This window comes from Athene noctua, chromosome 3, assembly GCF_965140245.1.
Source record: "Athene noctua chromosome 3, bAthNoc1.hap1.1, whole genome shotgun sequence".
In the NCBI taxonomy this organism is placed as follows: Eukaryota; Metazoa; Chordata; class Aves; order Strigiformes; family Strigidae; genus Athene; species Athene noctua.
The window spans coordinates 74,235,964-74,250,200 of NC_134039.1; the positions used below are offsets into that span (position 1 = coordinate 74,235,964).

Sequence of the window (14,237 nt, forward strand, 5' to 3'; positions counted from 1 at the left end):
CGTGGCTTTCCTTTAACTAGCAGGAGAACCCTGGTTCTGTGGTGAACCTGGAGACCTGTCCTACAGGGACTTTACTAAAAAAACAGGCTCCTTGTTAATAGCCACCGAGATATGTCACTTGTCCCAGCACTCTTGCATCTGACTAGTGACGTCATATATGCAACAGAAGAGTGAGGGAACCTCTGTATACAATTAATCTTCAAATTCATAGAGGGGACGTGCTTCTGGGAAGAAGAAACTATGGGCGTAAGGTCTCTGCCAAGGTGATTGCTTTAAACAATAGATTGTTATAAAAAATGTGGCTACTGGCATCTCCCCATTTTGAAAAAAAATAACTGTCCTACACACAGCACCAAGGACTTGTTCTGAGAGGGCATGGGAGAAGTAAGCTGCAGGCCCTGGTTTGGCCACTTTAGGATTAGTACAGGAGGTGCATTCTGGCACAGTCCTGCTTGCGTCACTCTCTGCTTCGTAACACCAGGCAGAACCATGTTTAGCTTGTGGGTTAATGGATCACCCTGCAAGACGCTAGAGCCTGGTGGAGAATGTAGGTCCCCAGCTCTGTTTCCTAAGGGAAAAGATTGTTGCTAGAACTAGGTACTTCATTTTTACATAATGCAAAATCTAATTTGAAGGTGTCTGTTTCTGACTTAAATTTATTATCTACTAACCAGGAATTATTACTTTCCCAAAGATGCCAGAGTGATTTGGTTACTTACAGCTTTATTTTCTTGGTATTTCATCAATATTTTATATTTGGCATTTTGCTGTCACTCATGCGTAACTTTGAAAATGAAAGCATGTAGCAGATAATCAGTTTAGAGGCAGCAAAACCAAAATGAGGTCATTCATTTTACACCTGTATTTAACATTAATTCTCTCCTTTAATATCATACTCAATTCATATAATAAATAGGAAACGGTAGACTACTTATCATCTGTTTCAATGCTGGAAAGTCTTAGCCTTGACGAAGAATTTACGAGGGACCTTGACATGCATATGAGCCCCTTGAACAAAGTTCTGGTTTAGGAAGCTCATTTCTAAGGACCATATGTAAGAAGGCTATGTCATGTTGTAATAAGGAGCATTACATAGTTACCATGTGTAAGTCAGGACTATTACAGATCCACATTTCTTACAAAAAGCAGAACGTTATGTGACTCTTACTGCATTTATCTGCACCATTAGATGTTTCCCAAGCTCTGCCAGTAGAAAATATCATCTTTTGGCTTCCAGGGGCCCAGACAGCAGAATAGTTCCTCTCTTCTGTAGCTTTCCCTTTTGGAGAAGCTACACAACAAGGTGAAAGTAATAAGGAGTTCAGGAACTGCACTTGCACTTGGCCATATGGACCACCTAAACCAGGTGGTCTTGCTCACTTTCCTGTATAGCACCTTAAAAAAGAGGCAAAATATTTCCCTGCATTAGCTGCTACATCCCTACTAGTGATTCTGATTATCAATAAAATAATATTCCACATGTAAAGATTGAAGCTATGTATTTGTTATCAGCCTTTACCTAAGATTTTCCATTCAGTGATTTTTCTCTATCCCTAGATTTCTTGTATTTAATCTATATATTGAAATCTACCTCTACACATAGAAGTTCTTTGATTCAGTGACTACAGATAGTGCATTAAATAGGGTTAAGCACATTTTAAAAAGTTTACACAGTAAAACCAGCTGCTCAGTTAAATCTTGAGAGGGACTGGGCATGTCTAGTTCCTCTCCTAGCAGTGCTGTTGGCTGGTAAAAAGCATGTCTGGGATTTGAATGATTATACTGAGACTCGTAAAGCCTCAGCACTTTTAGGCGATGGAGAATCTAGAAAGTGTGAATGTCTGAAACACGTCAGTATGATGAGTGCACACTGTAAAAAAAGAGGGAAAAAGAGTTCAGAGAGATGCTAATAGCATCTTTGCATGTAGCATGTTTTAGAGCTGTAGACGTGCAGCTGTTACAAACCTTTGAACATTTCAGTATTCAGTAAGTCACATGGAAACACTTGATTGTTTGCAAAAGTGTTTACAGAGCTTTATACAGACAGATCTTAAAATTTTACCTTATCACTTTTCTAAACACTAGACTTCAACATATATAGTTGTACTGGTCAACGGGACATGAGAGGGGGATGCCTGTAAAACAATGTTGACCTGAGCCAAGCCCCTTAAACGAAAACAAGCTCTGTCTTTGAAGCTGCCTGAGGTACATACAGGATATAGTTTTGTTCTGAGAACTGCTATATAATCAGGCTTGTCTTGTATTCATTTTATTTTTTGCAGCAAAATGCTGTTTCACATTTGTCCTTTGATTTTTTTTTTATGGGGCAAACATTCAGACTGGGAAGCAGCTTGCCAGGTTGGAGAGGGAATGGAGAAGGAAGAAGTTGCCTTCCATAGCAGGTCTGCAAAAAGACTGGAAGCAAGAGGGGGAAATAACATTCTTTGTCCTTAATTTAGTGAGTTCTTAGCATCAACTACATTTCTCAATTTTTGGCATTTTTATGATTTTTTGATCAGCTTTCCAGTAGGAATCTTCAGGGTTTAAGCATCAAAAAGGTTTTTTAAATATGTCACTTACTGCAGATTTAGTACTTAATTCCTGTGAAATGTTCTGAAGACCCTGAACTCCAAAATGGATTTGATGTACCCAGTAAAGGTCTAGTAGATGAAGAGTGGTTGTTTTTATTGAAAAAATTATAACAACAACTTATTAATAAAATATAAAGATAAAATGGTGATAAAATAATAAAATGGAATTCAGAATATTCTCTGGGCAATTCATTGACTTTTTTTCTGAAAAAAAATTGAATGAGTTGTTTTTTCATTGTTTAGAATTTATTCTAGTCACTGGGAAGTTGTGCTTTTTTTAAAACTGTAAATCAAAGGAAAAAGAAATTCTCCACAGATGTTGTATGTGTTTGATGTATTAGACACATTTTTGCAGTCTACTGCCTGAAACCTAGGGAATTCATTAACTCACAAGTTGCTGCCAAGGAGGGAAGCAGTCACATTTCCTGAGCTAGTGTGCCTGTCCCCCAGCTGGGGGATGTGGTAGGGCAGTCTTTGTCCTTCCTTGTATTTGGCTGGCTCTGGAAAAAGGGAGATTTCTTCAAACTGAAGGGCTGTTCCTGTTTCTCCCCTGACAGCGTCTGTTATTTAATTAACCTGCTAAAGTCTATAGCTGGCTCTGTTTCCCATTGTGCAGCCAGAGATGATAACAGTTGAGAATTGGTGCTCTGCATCAGTCCCAGAGCCCCTGTCCCACACCACTGAAGTCACTGACTTTAGCACAAACTTCAAAGAGAGATGGAAAAGACCCACAGCTTTGGGAAAGAAGCAGAGTTACCACCTTTCACCCTCAGCAAAGCAAAGCACTTGCCTAAATACCACTCACCCTGCAAGGGACCTCTCTGGGCATATTTTTGGACACATCTGTCTCAGCAGGGCACTGCTGGATTGACTTCAACAGTGAGACGAGGGTAATGAGCCTGGGCACCAGTCAAGTGGGTTTCTTTGAGGATATTAATGCCACTCCTCCCAATTAGCCAAGGAAAGCAAAGCAAATAATCACTTAAAATGGCAGTACAGTGTGGCAAGAGATGACCAAACCTCATCTGCATTTAGTGTCTTGCAATAAGCAGAAGTCAGTGAAATACCATCTCCCTGGATTTCCCTACTACTGCTCTCCAGAAAGAGGCTCCACCCAGGGGAGCTTGAGCCTTTTCTGTGGCTTTAACATCACTTGGGGATTTGGGCTGAAAGGTGTAACGGTGTGAATGATGGAAAACCTCATATGTATGCTTCAGTGGGGAACTAATTGAAAAACCCTAAGTGAGAAGGTTGTGGTCATTTATAAAAGATACGGGCATCACTGCCATCACAGACTGCCTCCTGTCATTCCTGGGACAGATTACTTAAACTCACTGTGGTTTCATTTCTCCCCTCACCAAAATTGAAGCTGGTTCAGAATTTAATAGCCCTCAGGATAAATAACAGATATATAACCCTGAGCTATAGTCTGTGACCCTCACCAGTACCTGAATGGGATTTCAGATGCTGCTTTTGATCTATAAAATGCTAAAAGGTTTGCTTGTGAGACAGTCCCCCCGTCCCTGTGCTGTGCTGCTGACATGGCAGTCCCTGGAGAGGCACTGAGTGGAGCGGTGTGCTTGCACCAGGGAGGATTCTCCCCCCTCCTTGGTGGAAATCTCTTGCTTGCATACTCCTTCCGCCTCTGGATCAGTGAGGGGTTAAGAGAAATTGCTGGGTTCACATTACAGAAGAATTGCTGTCAAAAACCGTTGTAGAAGATTCTGAGAGGCAGAGATGGGTTTTATTTCTTTGTTGTTGCTTGAATTGCAACAAGTAAATGTAAGAAATACCAGCCACTATAAACTTTCTGAGATACAATCACGTATCAGCTAGCATTGACCTTGTTGAGCACAGAGGTACCTGCTACCATCCACTTTTTGATTCTATTAACAATGTTTCAGCCTATGTCACTATTTTCTGAACTGAAGGTTCAATATCTGAAGTAAGCTGGAACAAGGCATTTCTTTCTGATAAGTGCGTTCAAAAGAATAATTTCAACATTTACTGATTAATGTACTAGGATTAAAGGTGTAGTAATCCACTCAAGTAAACCAAAGGGTGTTAAACAAACAACCAGGTTTGCATTAATTTGTAGGAAACTACAGGAGGGCTCTGAGAGTGAGAAGATTGCTGTCTGATATTGTTTTTTTGTTAAAAAATACAACTCTTTTGTCTAATGATGAACAGCACTGAATTCCAAGGGGAGGGATTAAGAGATGACATTTACATTGTTCCATGTATTAAAGGCTGATTCAAAAAAAAAAAAAAAGAAAATCAAAGGAATGTATACTGGTAAAACTGCTAAAGGTTGCTGGGTTTATTTCAAATCAGAAGAAGAGTGCATGAATCCAAAGTTCATCTGCTTTTTTTTGAATAGATGTGTCTGCCTACTAAAAGATAACACCTTTCTCTAAAAGCTTCGTTTGGCTTATTAAAATATAGCATTTTTCCTTCAGGTTTTATTTTCTTTTAGATCTGTAATGGATAACGGGATAACATTAGATCTCTAATCAGGTAATGGAATAACATTGATTTACAACCACTGTGATCCAGCTCCTCCTTTAAAAAGGCAAATAATTCCTCTGGTACTGGTCTCATGAAGAATAACTGTAGTACATACATGGAGCCTGGTAGTAAATACAAAGCCAGCCGTGACTGAAGCAAAGGCCAGCGCCAATGTTTTCACTGGCATTAATTCTAATTACTCAGTGGCATACTTCTGGGTTTTCTTTTTCATATTCCATGTGCCATGGTGAAACACATGGCAGATGTATTTCTCAGTCTGTTAGCACCTTGCAATGAGCCATTAACACGTGTTACTCTTTATCTCCCCTGTGTCTTTCTGTTAGGAATTATGTCTGACCACCAGTTTGGAAACCAGTTTATGTGCAGCGTGGTTGCATCACATGTGAGCCATCTCCCGACTACAAACCTCAGTTTTGTGTGGATTGCTCCACCTGCGGGGACGGGCTGTGTCAACTTCATGTACGTATACACACAATGCCTATGAGAAGATAATCGCTTTGGAGATAATGAAATGATCTAACCTCCTTGCAGTAGGACCTTGTGTCTGGATCAAGGACACTGAGTTCCTCCTGGCTGAAGAGGTTTTGTGCGTATTAGGACTTTATATTTCAAAGCATTTAGGAAGGAGGTAGTGTTTTGTAACATAGCATGTCATCTTAGAAATAGGGTACAAGGGCATCAAGCCTAGCATTTCAATAGGAATTGATTCCTTTTAGTTATTAATCATATTATTGATCCTTTAAGTAGACAGCACATTTGAATTGACCAATTTTTTTTTTTATCTGTAGCATTTAATAAGAGTTAGAACATCACACAGATGTATTATTCTGATTGTAAGCATCAACACAAAGTACAAGTATTTGAGAGTAATCATACTCAAGTATTTACTTTTCCTAATAATAAACACTTCTGCTAAATTCAGCTAGTTTACAATCTGAAAAAAGGCAAGAGGTTATCCTTACTGTTTTTTTTTGTAATTTGTTTTAAAGACAACAATATAGCGCCAACAAAATACACAGCTTAACATGTATTATTAGAATATATATTACTATATTTTACTTTGAAATTATTTCTAATTATTTGTCCCAAAATTTTGGTAGATCATATTTGAGGGAGGAAATACACCTAGAGTAGAGTTGAAAGTAGAAAATATTTCAAGTTTGACCTGTTCATGGAGAAAAAGTCAGACTGCTCCCTAATTAGATAAGTGAACAGTTGTAACATTTTAGTGTGTGAGACTTTTTCTGAGCCTGTGACTGTCTTGTTTGTCAAAACAAATCCTCCTCAGGGTATTATTCCCTTTCTATCTATACTGGTAAGCTGCAGGTGCCCCACATAATCAAGTTATTTTATTATTTAACATGTTGTAAAAAAAAAAAAGTGACTTCTTTGAAAACTTAAGTTACTGATGGTGAACACAGTACCTGTTGATTGATCGATCTGTGTCTTTGGTATTTCCCTTTTCCTACATAATGCACAATTTTTTTTCCTATACTGTTTCAGTATGTTATTTATTAGCTGCAATGACAATGTCAAGACATTTTTATTTCTAGCTCTCTTTTTCCTCTAAATGTCTATCCGTAAATTGGGGAAAAAATTAGTTTTGATATGTGGTAACTAACTTCTCTGGTATGTTGTAGAAGCTAGTGAGAAACAAATTCTCAGAAGCTGTTTATAATATTTAAGATTCCCATTCACTACTTGACAAAAGTCAAATTTGATTGAATATTTGGGGAAATACTGTCACTGTTTTACTGAAATTCTGTGTCAGAAAAGTTAACCTTATAAAATTGTTGTATATGCCTTGAGGAAATATGTCAGCTATGTTTTTTCTGTTGAAAACCTGTGAATTTTATACCACCTTTAATTCCTCTCTAAAAATAGTTTCCTTTGTTGATCAAGTTGTAGCAGCTAAATTTTGTTCTTTGAGCTACCAGAGAAAAATGAGAAATGAGATGTATATCTCTGCATATGTTTGCTTATTCCCATTATTTCTTGTGGGTTTTTTTTGGTGTGGGTTTTTGTGTTTTTTTTTTTTTTTTTCCTGGTATTAAGAAATAATTGTTGGTCCATCTTGAACACTGATGGTGAATGTATTTGTTTATATGAGATGTGACCCTCCATTGCAAGTTTTGAGGTCAGTTTATAAATATTCATTTTCCTGTGACTGATTTTTTTTTTTCCCTATGGTTTTGTATTGGGGTTTTTTGTTCATGTTTGTCATTGTTGGAGAGCACCCTGGTCCAGGTGCCCATCGGTCTCAGTGGCTTTACAGACTGCCTTGCCCCATGGTGTAAGGATGCTCAATGGGTGATACGAGTTTGTCTCTGAGGATGAGCAAAACAATGCAATTATATCAGTTTGGTGTCCTGTAGGACAACTTCAGGCAAGAGTGGAAAGGCTGAGCTTCTCCAAAGTTGGTGTTTACTCCAGGTTCACACTCAGCTTCAGGCCTTCTGGGTAAATGTGATCATCACTTGAAGGAAATGAAGGGAGGAGGAATTTGTTTTACCTCTAACCCTCCTCCTCATTTTTTCTTCAGCTGCCCACACTTTCTTGCCTCAGCTGTTATTTCCCCTGCCTACTAAATCACAAGCTGCAGTAAACAAAGCTATTTTTTTGTGCAGTGTTAGTCTGCCTGCCTTACCCAGTTCTCTGACTTCAGGATTTCCAGAGAGTTCCAAGGCTCTGCCTTGTTCATCTCCATTTGCTCCTCTGTACCAAATAATTAACTCAAACAAGATTTTTTAACACTTGAGACTAACTACAGTCTAGTTTAAATTTAAAATAAATTCATTTTAAGTTTAATTTAATATAAATTAGAAATATTTACAAAAGGTACCTGAATTTATAGGTTCTGACAACAGTGCAACTTAGGTAAGAGCTTCCCATGCTGTCTGCAATTCAAATCAGCTCATTAGTCTTTGACTTCTCTGAGGATGGATAATAAGGTTATTAATTAGCACTAACTTGGTGTGCCATTTTTGCAGTGTTGATGCCTCCCGTAGACAATTCTTGGGAGGAACTGGACAAAGGTCACCAGGCAGATCTCCCACAGGCCAGTGCACGGCTATTAACTACACATACTGTTTATTAACTACACATACTGTTGACTTACTCTGGCTTCCACTGGAAGAATGGACATGACACAGGGAAGGTGTGATCCTGTAGACATCATGGGAAAAATTCCCTTTTGCTTCATCCATGCTTTTTGGTGTGCTCTTCTAGAGCTCAGTCCTAAAAAAGACTGAATCCCTAACAAAGAAGATTTGTGTGCTGATGCTGTCAGTCTGTCCCCTGTAGCTCTTGTACCCATTGGTAACCAAACATGTCAAGGGAGTTGAGATATCAAGATTCTAAGTTCCATAAAAATCAGCAGCCAGGTAGAGCTTTTATACAAGTAAATTCAGACATTCCCTGTGAGAGTCCTGCCTGCTACAACATGATTGTCTATAAACAGCCAGAAATTCTCATGGCATAAATTTGGCAGTTTCCAGGTACCAGCCCACCATGCATTTCCCAGGCATGGCTAAGGAGGGTAGCTTCTGGCCACAGTTAGATTACTAAAACAGCCAGTGATGGAGACCCAAAGCATTGCTGCTGTTGCAGGCAAGGAGGACTAGCAAAGGTCTCACCCTCTGAGATGAGGGGAACTGGGAATGCTGTGGGGAGGCATGTGGGGCTCAGTTCCACAGGGGGCCCCAGCAAGGAAGATGGACTGATTCTTGGGGATGGGAGATGCAGGGATACAGTAAACTTGGATTCACGCCTTGTACAGCAGCTTGCCAACACAGCACTCAGTTTCTTTCCTTCCCCACTGGAAAATTGCTCATCTCTACAACTTGATGTAGTCCAGTTATTTGCATTGCGTGCAGGGCTGTGTCACTGCCAGATCTGAATATAATGTTGCCTGATGGAGTCATGCATCTTTCCTTAGTTCAGCTTTTGACTCAGCAAGCCTCCACCCTGATTTATTTGGGGCAAGGGATGGTGCAGAGCCCTGCGCTCCATGAGGGAAGGTGGCTGGAGCCAACCTGCTTCTATGCAAAATCATGCAACGGCCATTGTTTTTACACTGATCATGTCCAAAATGTTAGGTTTTTTTTTTTGTTTTTTTTTTTTTTTTTTTTTTTTGTCAAACTACCTTATTATGATTAGTAAATAAATATTTTAAAGTACCCTTTATAAAAATATAAGAGAAACACAGAAATCTGCTGGTGTCCCTGTAGTATATCTCAGTGTAATCCTTCAGTATTTTTTCAGCATAGATACCTCTAGATGAGTTGGGAAATAAAAGCTAAAATGCATCATTTATTGAAGAATAGTATTCTTAGCAGTAATTTAGGACTATTTTAAACAGGTGTTGAGCACCAGGGGCTCCTAAGCAAATTACCAGGATCTGTAAATGCTCTTTACCACCAAAAAATAGTAGGTCCTCCTTTAAACTAACAAGTGATTTCTCTGATTGTGTGCAAATTTGTGAGACATTATCTTCATAATCCTTCAGATAGGTTTCACTGTTTGTAATTTCTGCTCTAAGCTCACACTAACCTAGTTAAAGCTCAGCCTGTCAGGGGGGATAATAGTGGCTGTTAAGCAGGGTGGCATGCTGGGTTACATCTTCGGTTGTTAAGCCTGTTGTTTTATAGATGTCTGAACTCACTAGGCTGTAAAAGTGATAAAGCTGACCTAAATTGCAAAAGCATGTTGTGTTTTGACCATCAGTGTGGTTTATTGCAGAAGTTCCAGCTACTGTATGAAATGGAATAGGTTGCTACAGAAATGACTTTGGAAAATAAGTATTTTTCTTATACCATTTTTGCTGGTCATTGAACAGATGTCTTATGATTGTGTCTATACATATATTCGCTATAACGTGTATTAACAGTGGGCTAGATTTCTGTAGTGCTGTCTGCCTGAGTCTGTAGGCAGTCTCTAATAACCCATATAAGAGATGTGACCCATCACAACTGATCTTAGAATTCCGTATATTGAGAAGTCTTTGAAAGTACTAAAAGGCCCAATCATGTATTATTTGATGCCTAATTAGCACAGCTTATGGTGCAAACAGCTAAAAGGGAACAGGAATAGCTGTGGTTGTGTCCCCCATGAAGCAGAGGTAGAAGAGCTGTGGTTGCTGCAGCAGGGCACAGGCACATCACTTCTCCTGAAGCAGGAGCAACTGGTTCTTAACACAACTCCAGCAAAACAGTTTGGGACTGAATTCTGAGGCAGACAGCTGAACTATTGAAAGAAACTTGGAAGAAACTTCCAAGAAAGGAGATGTGTTTTCTACTGAAAGCATGTCTTTTCTCATAATCACCTAATGACACAACTGCTTTCTGGGGAATTTGGAGCACCATGTTCCAGAACTGATCTTTTCATGTCCATGTGTTTAAGACTGTTTCTAGGAACTGGCAACTGTGTTAATGTATGAACTTGAAATATCACGCTGTACAAACACTACAGGACATAAAGACTGTGATTGAGAGACTAGGTTGCCTATTTAAAGCATTTATAGAAAAGCTATGATAATAATTATGGAAATATTGAATAAACATCCAAGAAGATTACAAGGTTTGCTATATTAGTCCTCTAGCCTGGGTGGGAAAGGGCTATATTGCCTGAAGTAACCACATTCCCCTGGTAAACCACTCAACTAAACTGTTATTTAAGACACTGTTTACTGTTGTTTGAAAGAAATACAGAGAATTAACTTCAAGATCAAGTACACAATTATGTTTACTCTATACACAATGATAATACAAATATCAAAACTGGAAAGTAAACAAAAATAGTAAATATCTGAACTAATGTCCCTTAGGTCCCTTGTATTTATATATAATCACTGAACTCTTAATTATATGGTCATATAGGTTTTTATCCCTCATGTTCTTTAGATGAAACAGAATTGTACAATGAAATATATTGTTCATTGCAGTCAGTTGAAGAGTCTGTCATAATGCACATAGAAACCTTAATGTATAGACAGCATTGAATTTGGGGTTCTGTGAAGCACCAGCTCCCTGCTTCAGTTAAGTGCTGCCCTTCCCCTCCAACTTCTTATTGCAAGGTAAGAGTGAAGCAGGGTATTTCTTAACACTCTTTCTGATACCGGTGTGGACTCTGTTTGAGACAAGGGTCGTATAGGCACCAAATAAGATACAGTACTTGTCTACAGTCAGGGTAGTTCTGACATTAGCCCAGTGTTGCAGTTGTTTTATTTTTCCATATTGCTTATAACTTATGCCTTGTGGAAAAAAATAAATCATCCGTAATTGTTCCTTGTTGGTGTGTCAGTTTAGTGGAAATATGAAGAAAAATTACTCCTCTGCTTGGTTTTCCACTTCCCTGGGTAGAAGCATTGTTGTACCGTCAATCAGCATTATGTGTAACATTCTGAAAATCACAAGCCAATATTTGATTCAGATCTTGGCTCTGCTTTCATGTCTCATTTTGATGTGGTGTTCAGATTACCTCCTTCATCTTCTGTGTTTGTTAATTTTCCAGTGAAATTCAAACACTGTACATGGAATCATTGTGGCTCCTCTAAGTATGACCCCAAGCAGCATAGATTCAACTGACTGTGCAGAATTAGATTTAGCTTGTCTATTAGTTTTGACTGAGTTTTGTCTATTTTGCGTGGTGGTAAAGCAAACAGAGATGACCAATGAGGAACTCTGGGTGTTTTCAGAAACTTTATTAGCTGAAGATGGTAGCACAAAGCGTACCATGATAGTGTGTATTCTAAGGTTTCCAAAGCAAAGGAAGAAAAGCATGAGGGAGGATGGAAGATGGTTGCACCCGATGTTCTAGTCCTCAAAGGGATTTTCAGTTGTTCTCAACTGGAGATAGGATATGTAGTTGTCTCCAGGTGAATATTTATGTGTGAGCTGTGTGTTTGTAACTCCCTTGAGAGTTAACGGGAGTGCAATCTGGTTCCACAGACACCTAGGGCCTGACATTCAGTTCTACATCTAGAGAGAGGTACCTGCAGGTCTAGAAGGTCTCTGTAGTTCTACTTGTTTCCTTAGGACATTCAAAATCTTTTAGGTATGTTTAGGCATGTGAATCAAGCCCTATATCTCCACTGACCAAAATGGATCATTAGCGACCTAGCTCCCATGTAGACTTTTATATAGGCACCTATCCTAAGCTCTTTTAAATCTGGATCTGAATCTCACGCACACAGACTCAGCTGCCTAAACATCAGCACCTTTTGCCAAATCATGAAAAATAATTTTTTCATCCCCACCACCCTCAACAGTCAGTAGCTTGTCTTTGTCAAGAATGCTCAATAAGCAGGCTGCTCAAGAGTTGAAACCTGCTGAAGGATATGAATAAAAAAGGCAACTTTCTAAAGATCATAAAATCTTGCCATTTTTTTTCCTTTTTCCTTGGAGGTAAAGGCTGTTGTCTAATATTCACTTAGATGTATGATACTCCTACTAAAAGCCCACTTTAATGAGAGGAATGTTCAGTTTTAAACATTCCAAGTTTGCAGACAACTGGCCATTTGCTATTTTAGGCTCCTCATGCTGTGTAGGTGCAAGAAAAGCAGAAGCAACAAAGCTGGGAAGAATGGGTATGTGAACATTTATTAAAAATAAAAGCACATGAAAATTCTATTGATGTTAGCTGGACTTAATTCAAAAGATGAGCAAAAAGCATAAAATGCTACTTTCATCAACATTGTGTAATGCCAGAATAGAAACTGCAAGATGATACAATATTAGGATGGTTTCTTCGTATGATACAAATGGAATATATCACATACTTGTATAATAGCAGAAGGCAGCTCAATATAGCCTTTGGCTACTCTATTAAGATTCTGGCGTGGTTCCATATAGGACTCTGGCACCTCCTGCATGAAATAAAATGAAATTCAGTCATTTTCTACTGATATTATCTAAATAATAAAAAAATCATGGTGAGAATTACTTCCCTTCTTACAAATGTTCACTTGGCAATTCTAGAAGCAGAGATTAGATTTTACTTTCTTCCTTTTCTGAGCAACATACCCACTATTTTTGTGCATGAGACCATCAACTCACAATCCGCAGTACAGTTATCAGTAGTTGTGTTTAAAATTCTCTCTTGAACTTTGTTTTTCTCTCTCTGAAGTTTAGCCTCAGGATTATTTTTCAGAACATATTTTAATTCACCAACAACATAAATCTTTGTTTCATTCAAAGAGGTCCTTTGTCTTCCCCTTTTCTCAAGACGGTTTAATTTTGAAAACATAACAAAACTATAAAATGTATTACACTCCAACAGTTTGATTCCACTAGGAGGTTTTTTCTGTGTAACAGGGGAATTGAATGGAATATCTTTTGGCTGCTAGTAATTGATTGATAGCAAACCTTTCAAAATGACATCCTAGAAACAGTATTCTTAAAGAAATAGGCACAAAATAGTTTTTGTGAATTCTTTTAGAATTGTTGTTGGTATGAAGAGTGAGCAATAAACATACATGGAACCATTCTGTAGGGGTAAACATATACATAAAATAACCCCACAAGTGCAGGCAAAAGCAGAGGACAGCTGTAAGAGGTGGGTTAGGGAGCTGACTTTCAGTACTGCAGACAAGCCCGTACAACTGGACACTGTGCCCACATGGAAGCCCTTTGTAGCTCTGGAATGTCCCCCTGCTTGACTGAGAGTCTGATCGTTTCAATGCCATTTCTGAAGTGGATAATGCAACAAGTGTCCAGTTCATGAATGAGTTTGAGATAAGTGTATTGTCTGTATACTTCTCTGGGAAACACTTGACTTCTTGCAAGAGACTATTACTAAATAACTTTGTGAAGAGCTCAGTACTGCAGGATGCTGAGCACTGGCCTTGATCCAGCAGAGCAATCATGCGTGTCCATGCTGTCATCAAAGACACAGACAACACTTTTTGTATTTTTTAAAATTCATGCCCTCAGATTACTTGTTTGGAATTTTGCTTTGTACACAGCTGAGAACATATGAGGATCCTCTGTCCATATTCTGAGTTCACACAAGTTAACTTACTTTTCTTGCCTTCTTTGGATGAACTTTAAGAGTAATTTACAAAGTATTATGTAGACATGCAGTAATATTCAGTACAACTTCATGTATATGTATAAAATG

At 38.6% G+C, this 14,237-nt stretch overlaps 1 protein-coding gene across 2 annotated transcripts in view; it reads left to right on the forward strand.

Moving 5' to 3' along the window:
* RELN (reelin) overlaps nucleotides 1–14,237 on the forward strand; it is a 295,831-nt gene that overhangs the window by 77,674 nt on the left and 203,920 nt on the right. For both annotated transcript variants that reach the window (XM_074903370.1, XM_074903369.1), the window contains exon 3: nucleotides 5,444–5,579. In XM_074903370.1, the coding sequence (XP_074759471.1) occupies nucleotides 5,444–5,579 (136 nt within the window). The remainder of the gene's footprint in view (nucleotides 1–5,443; nucleotides 5,580–14,237) is intronic.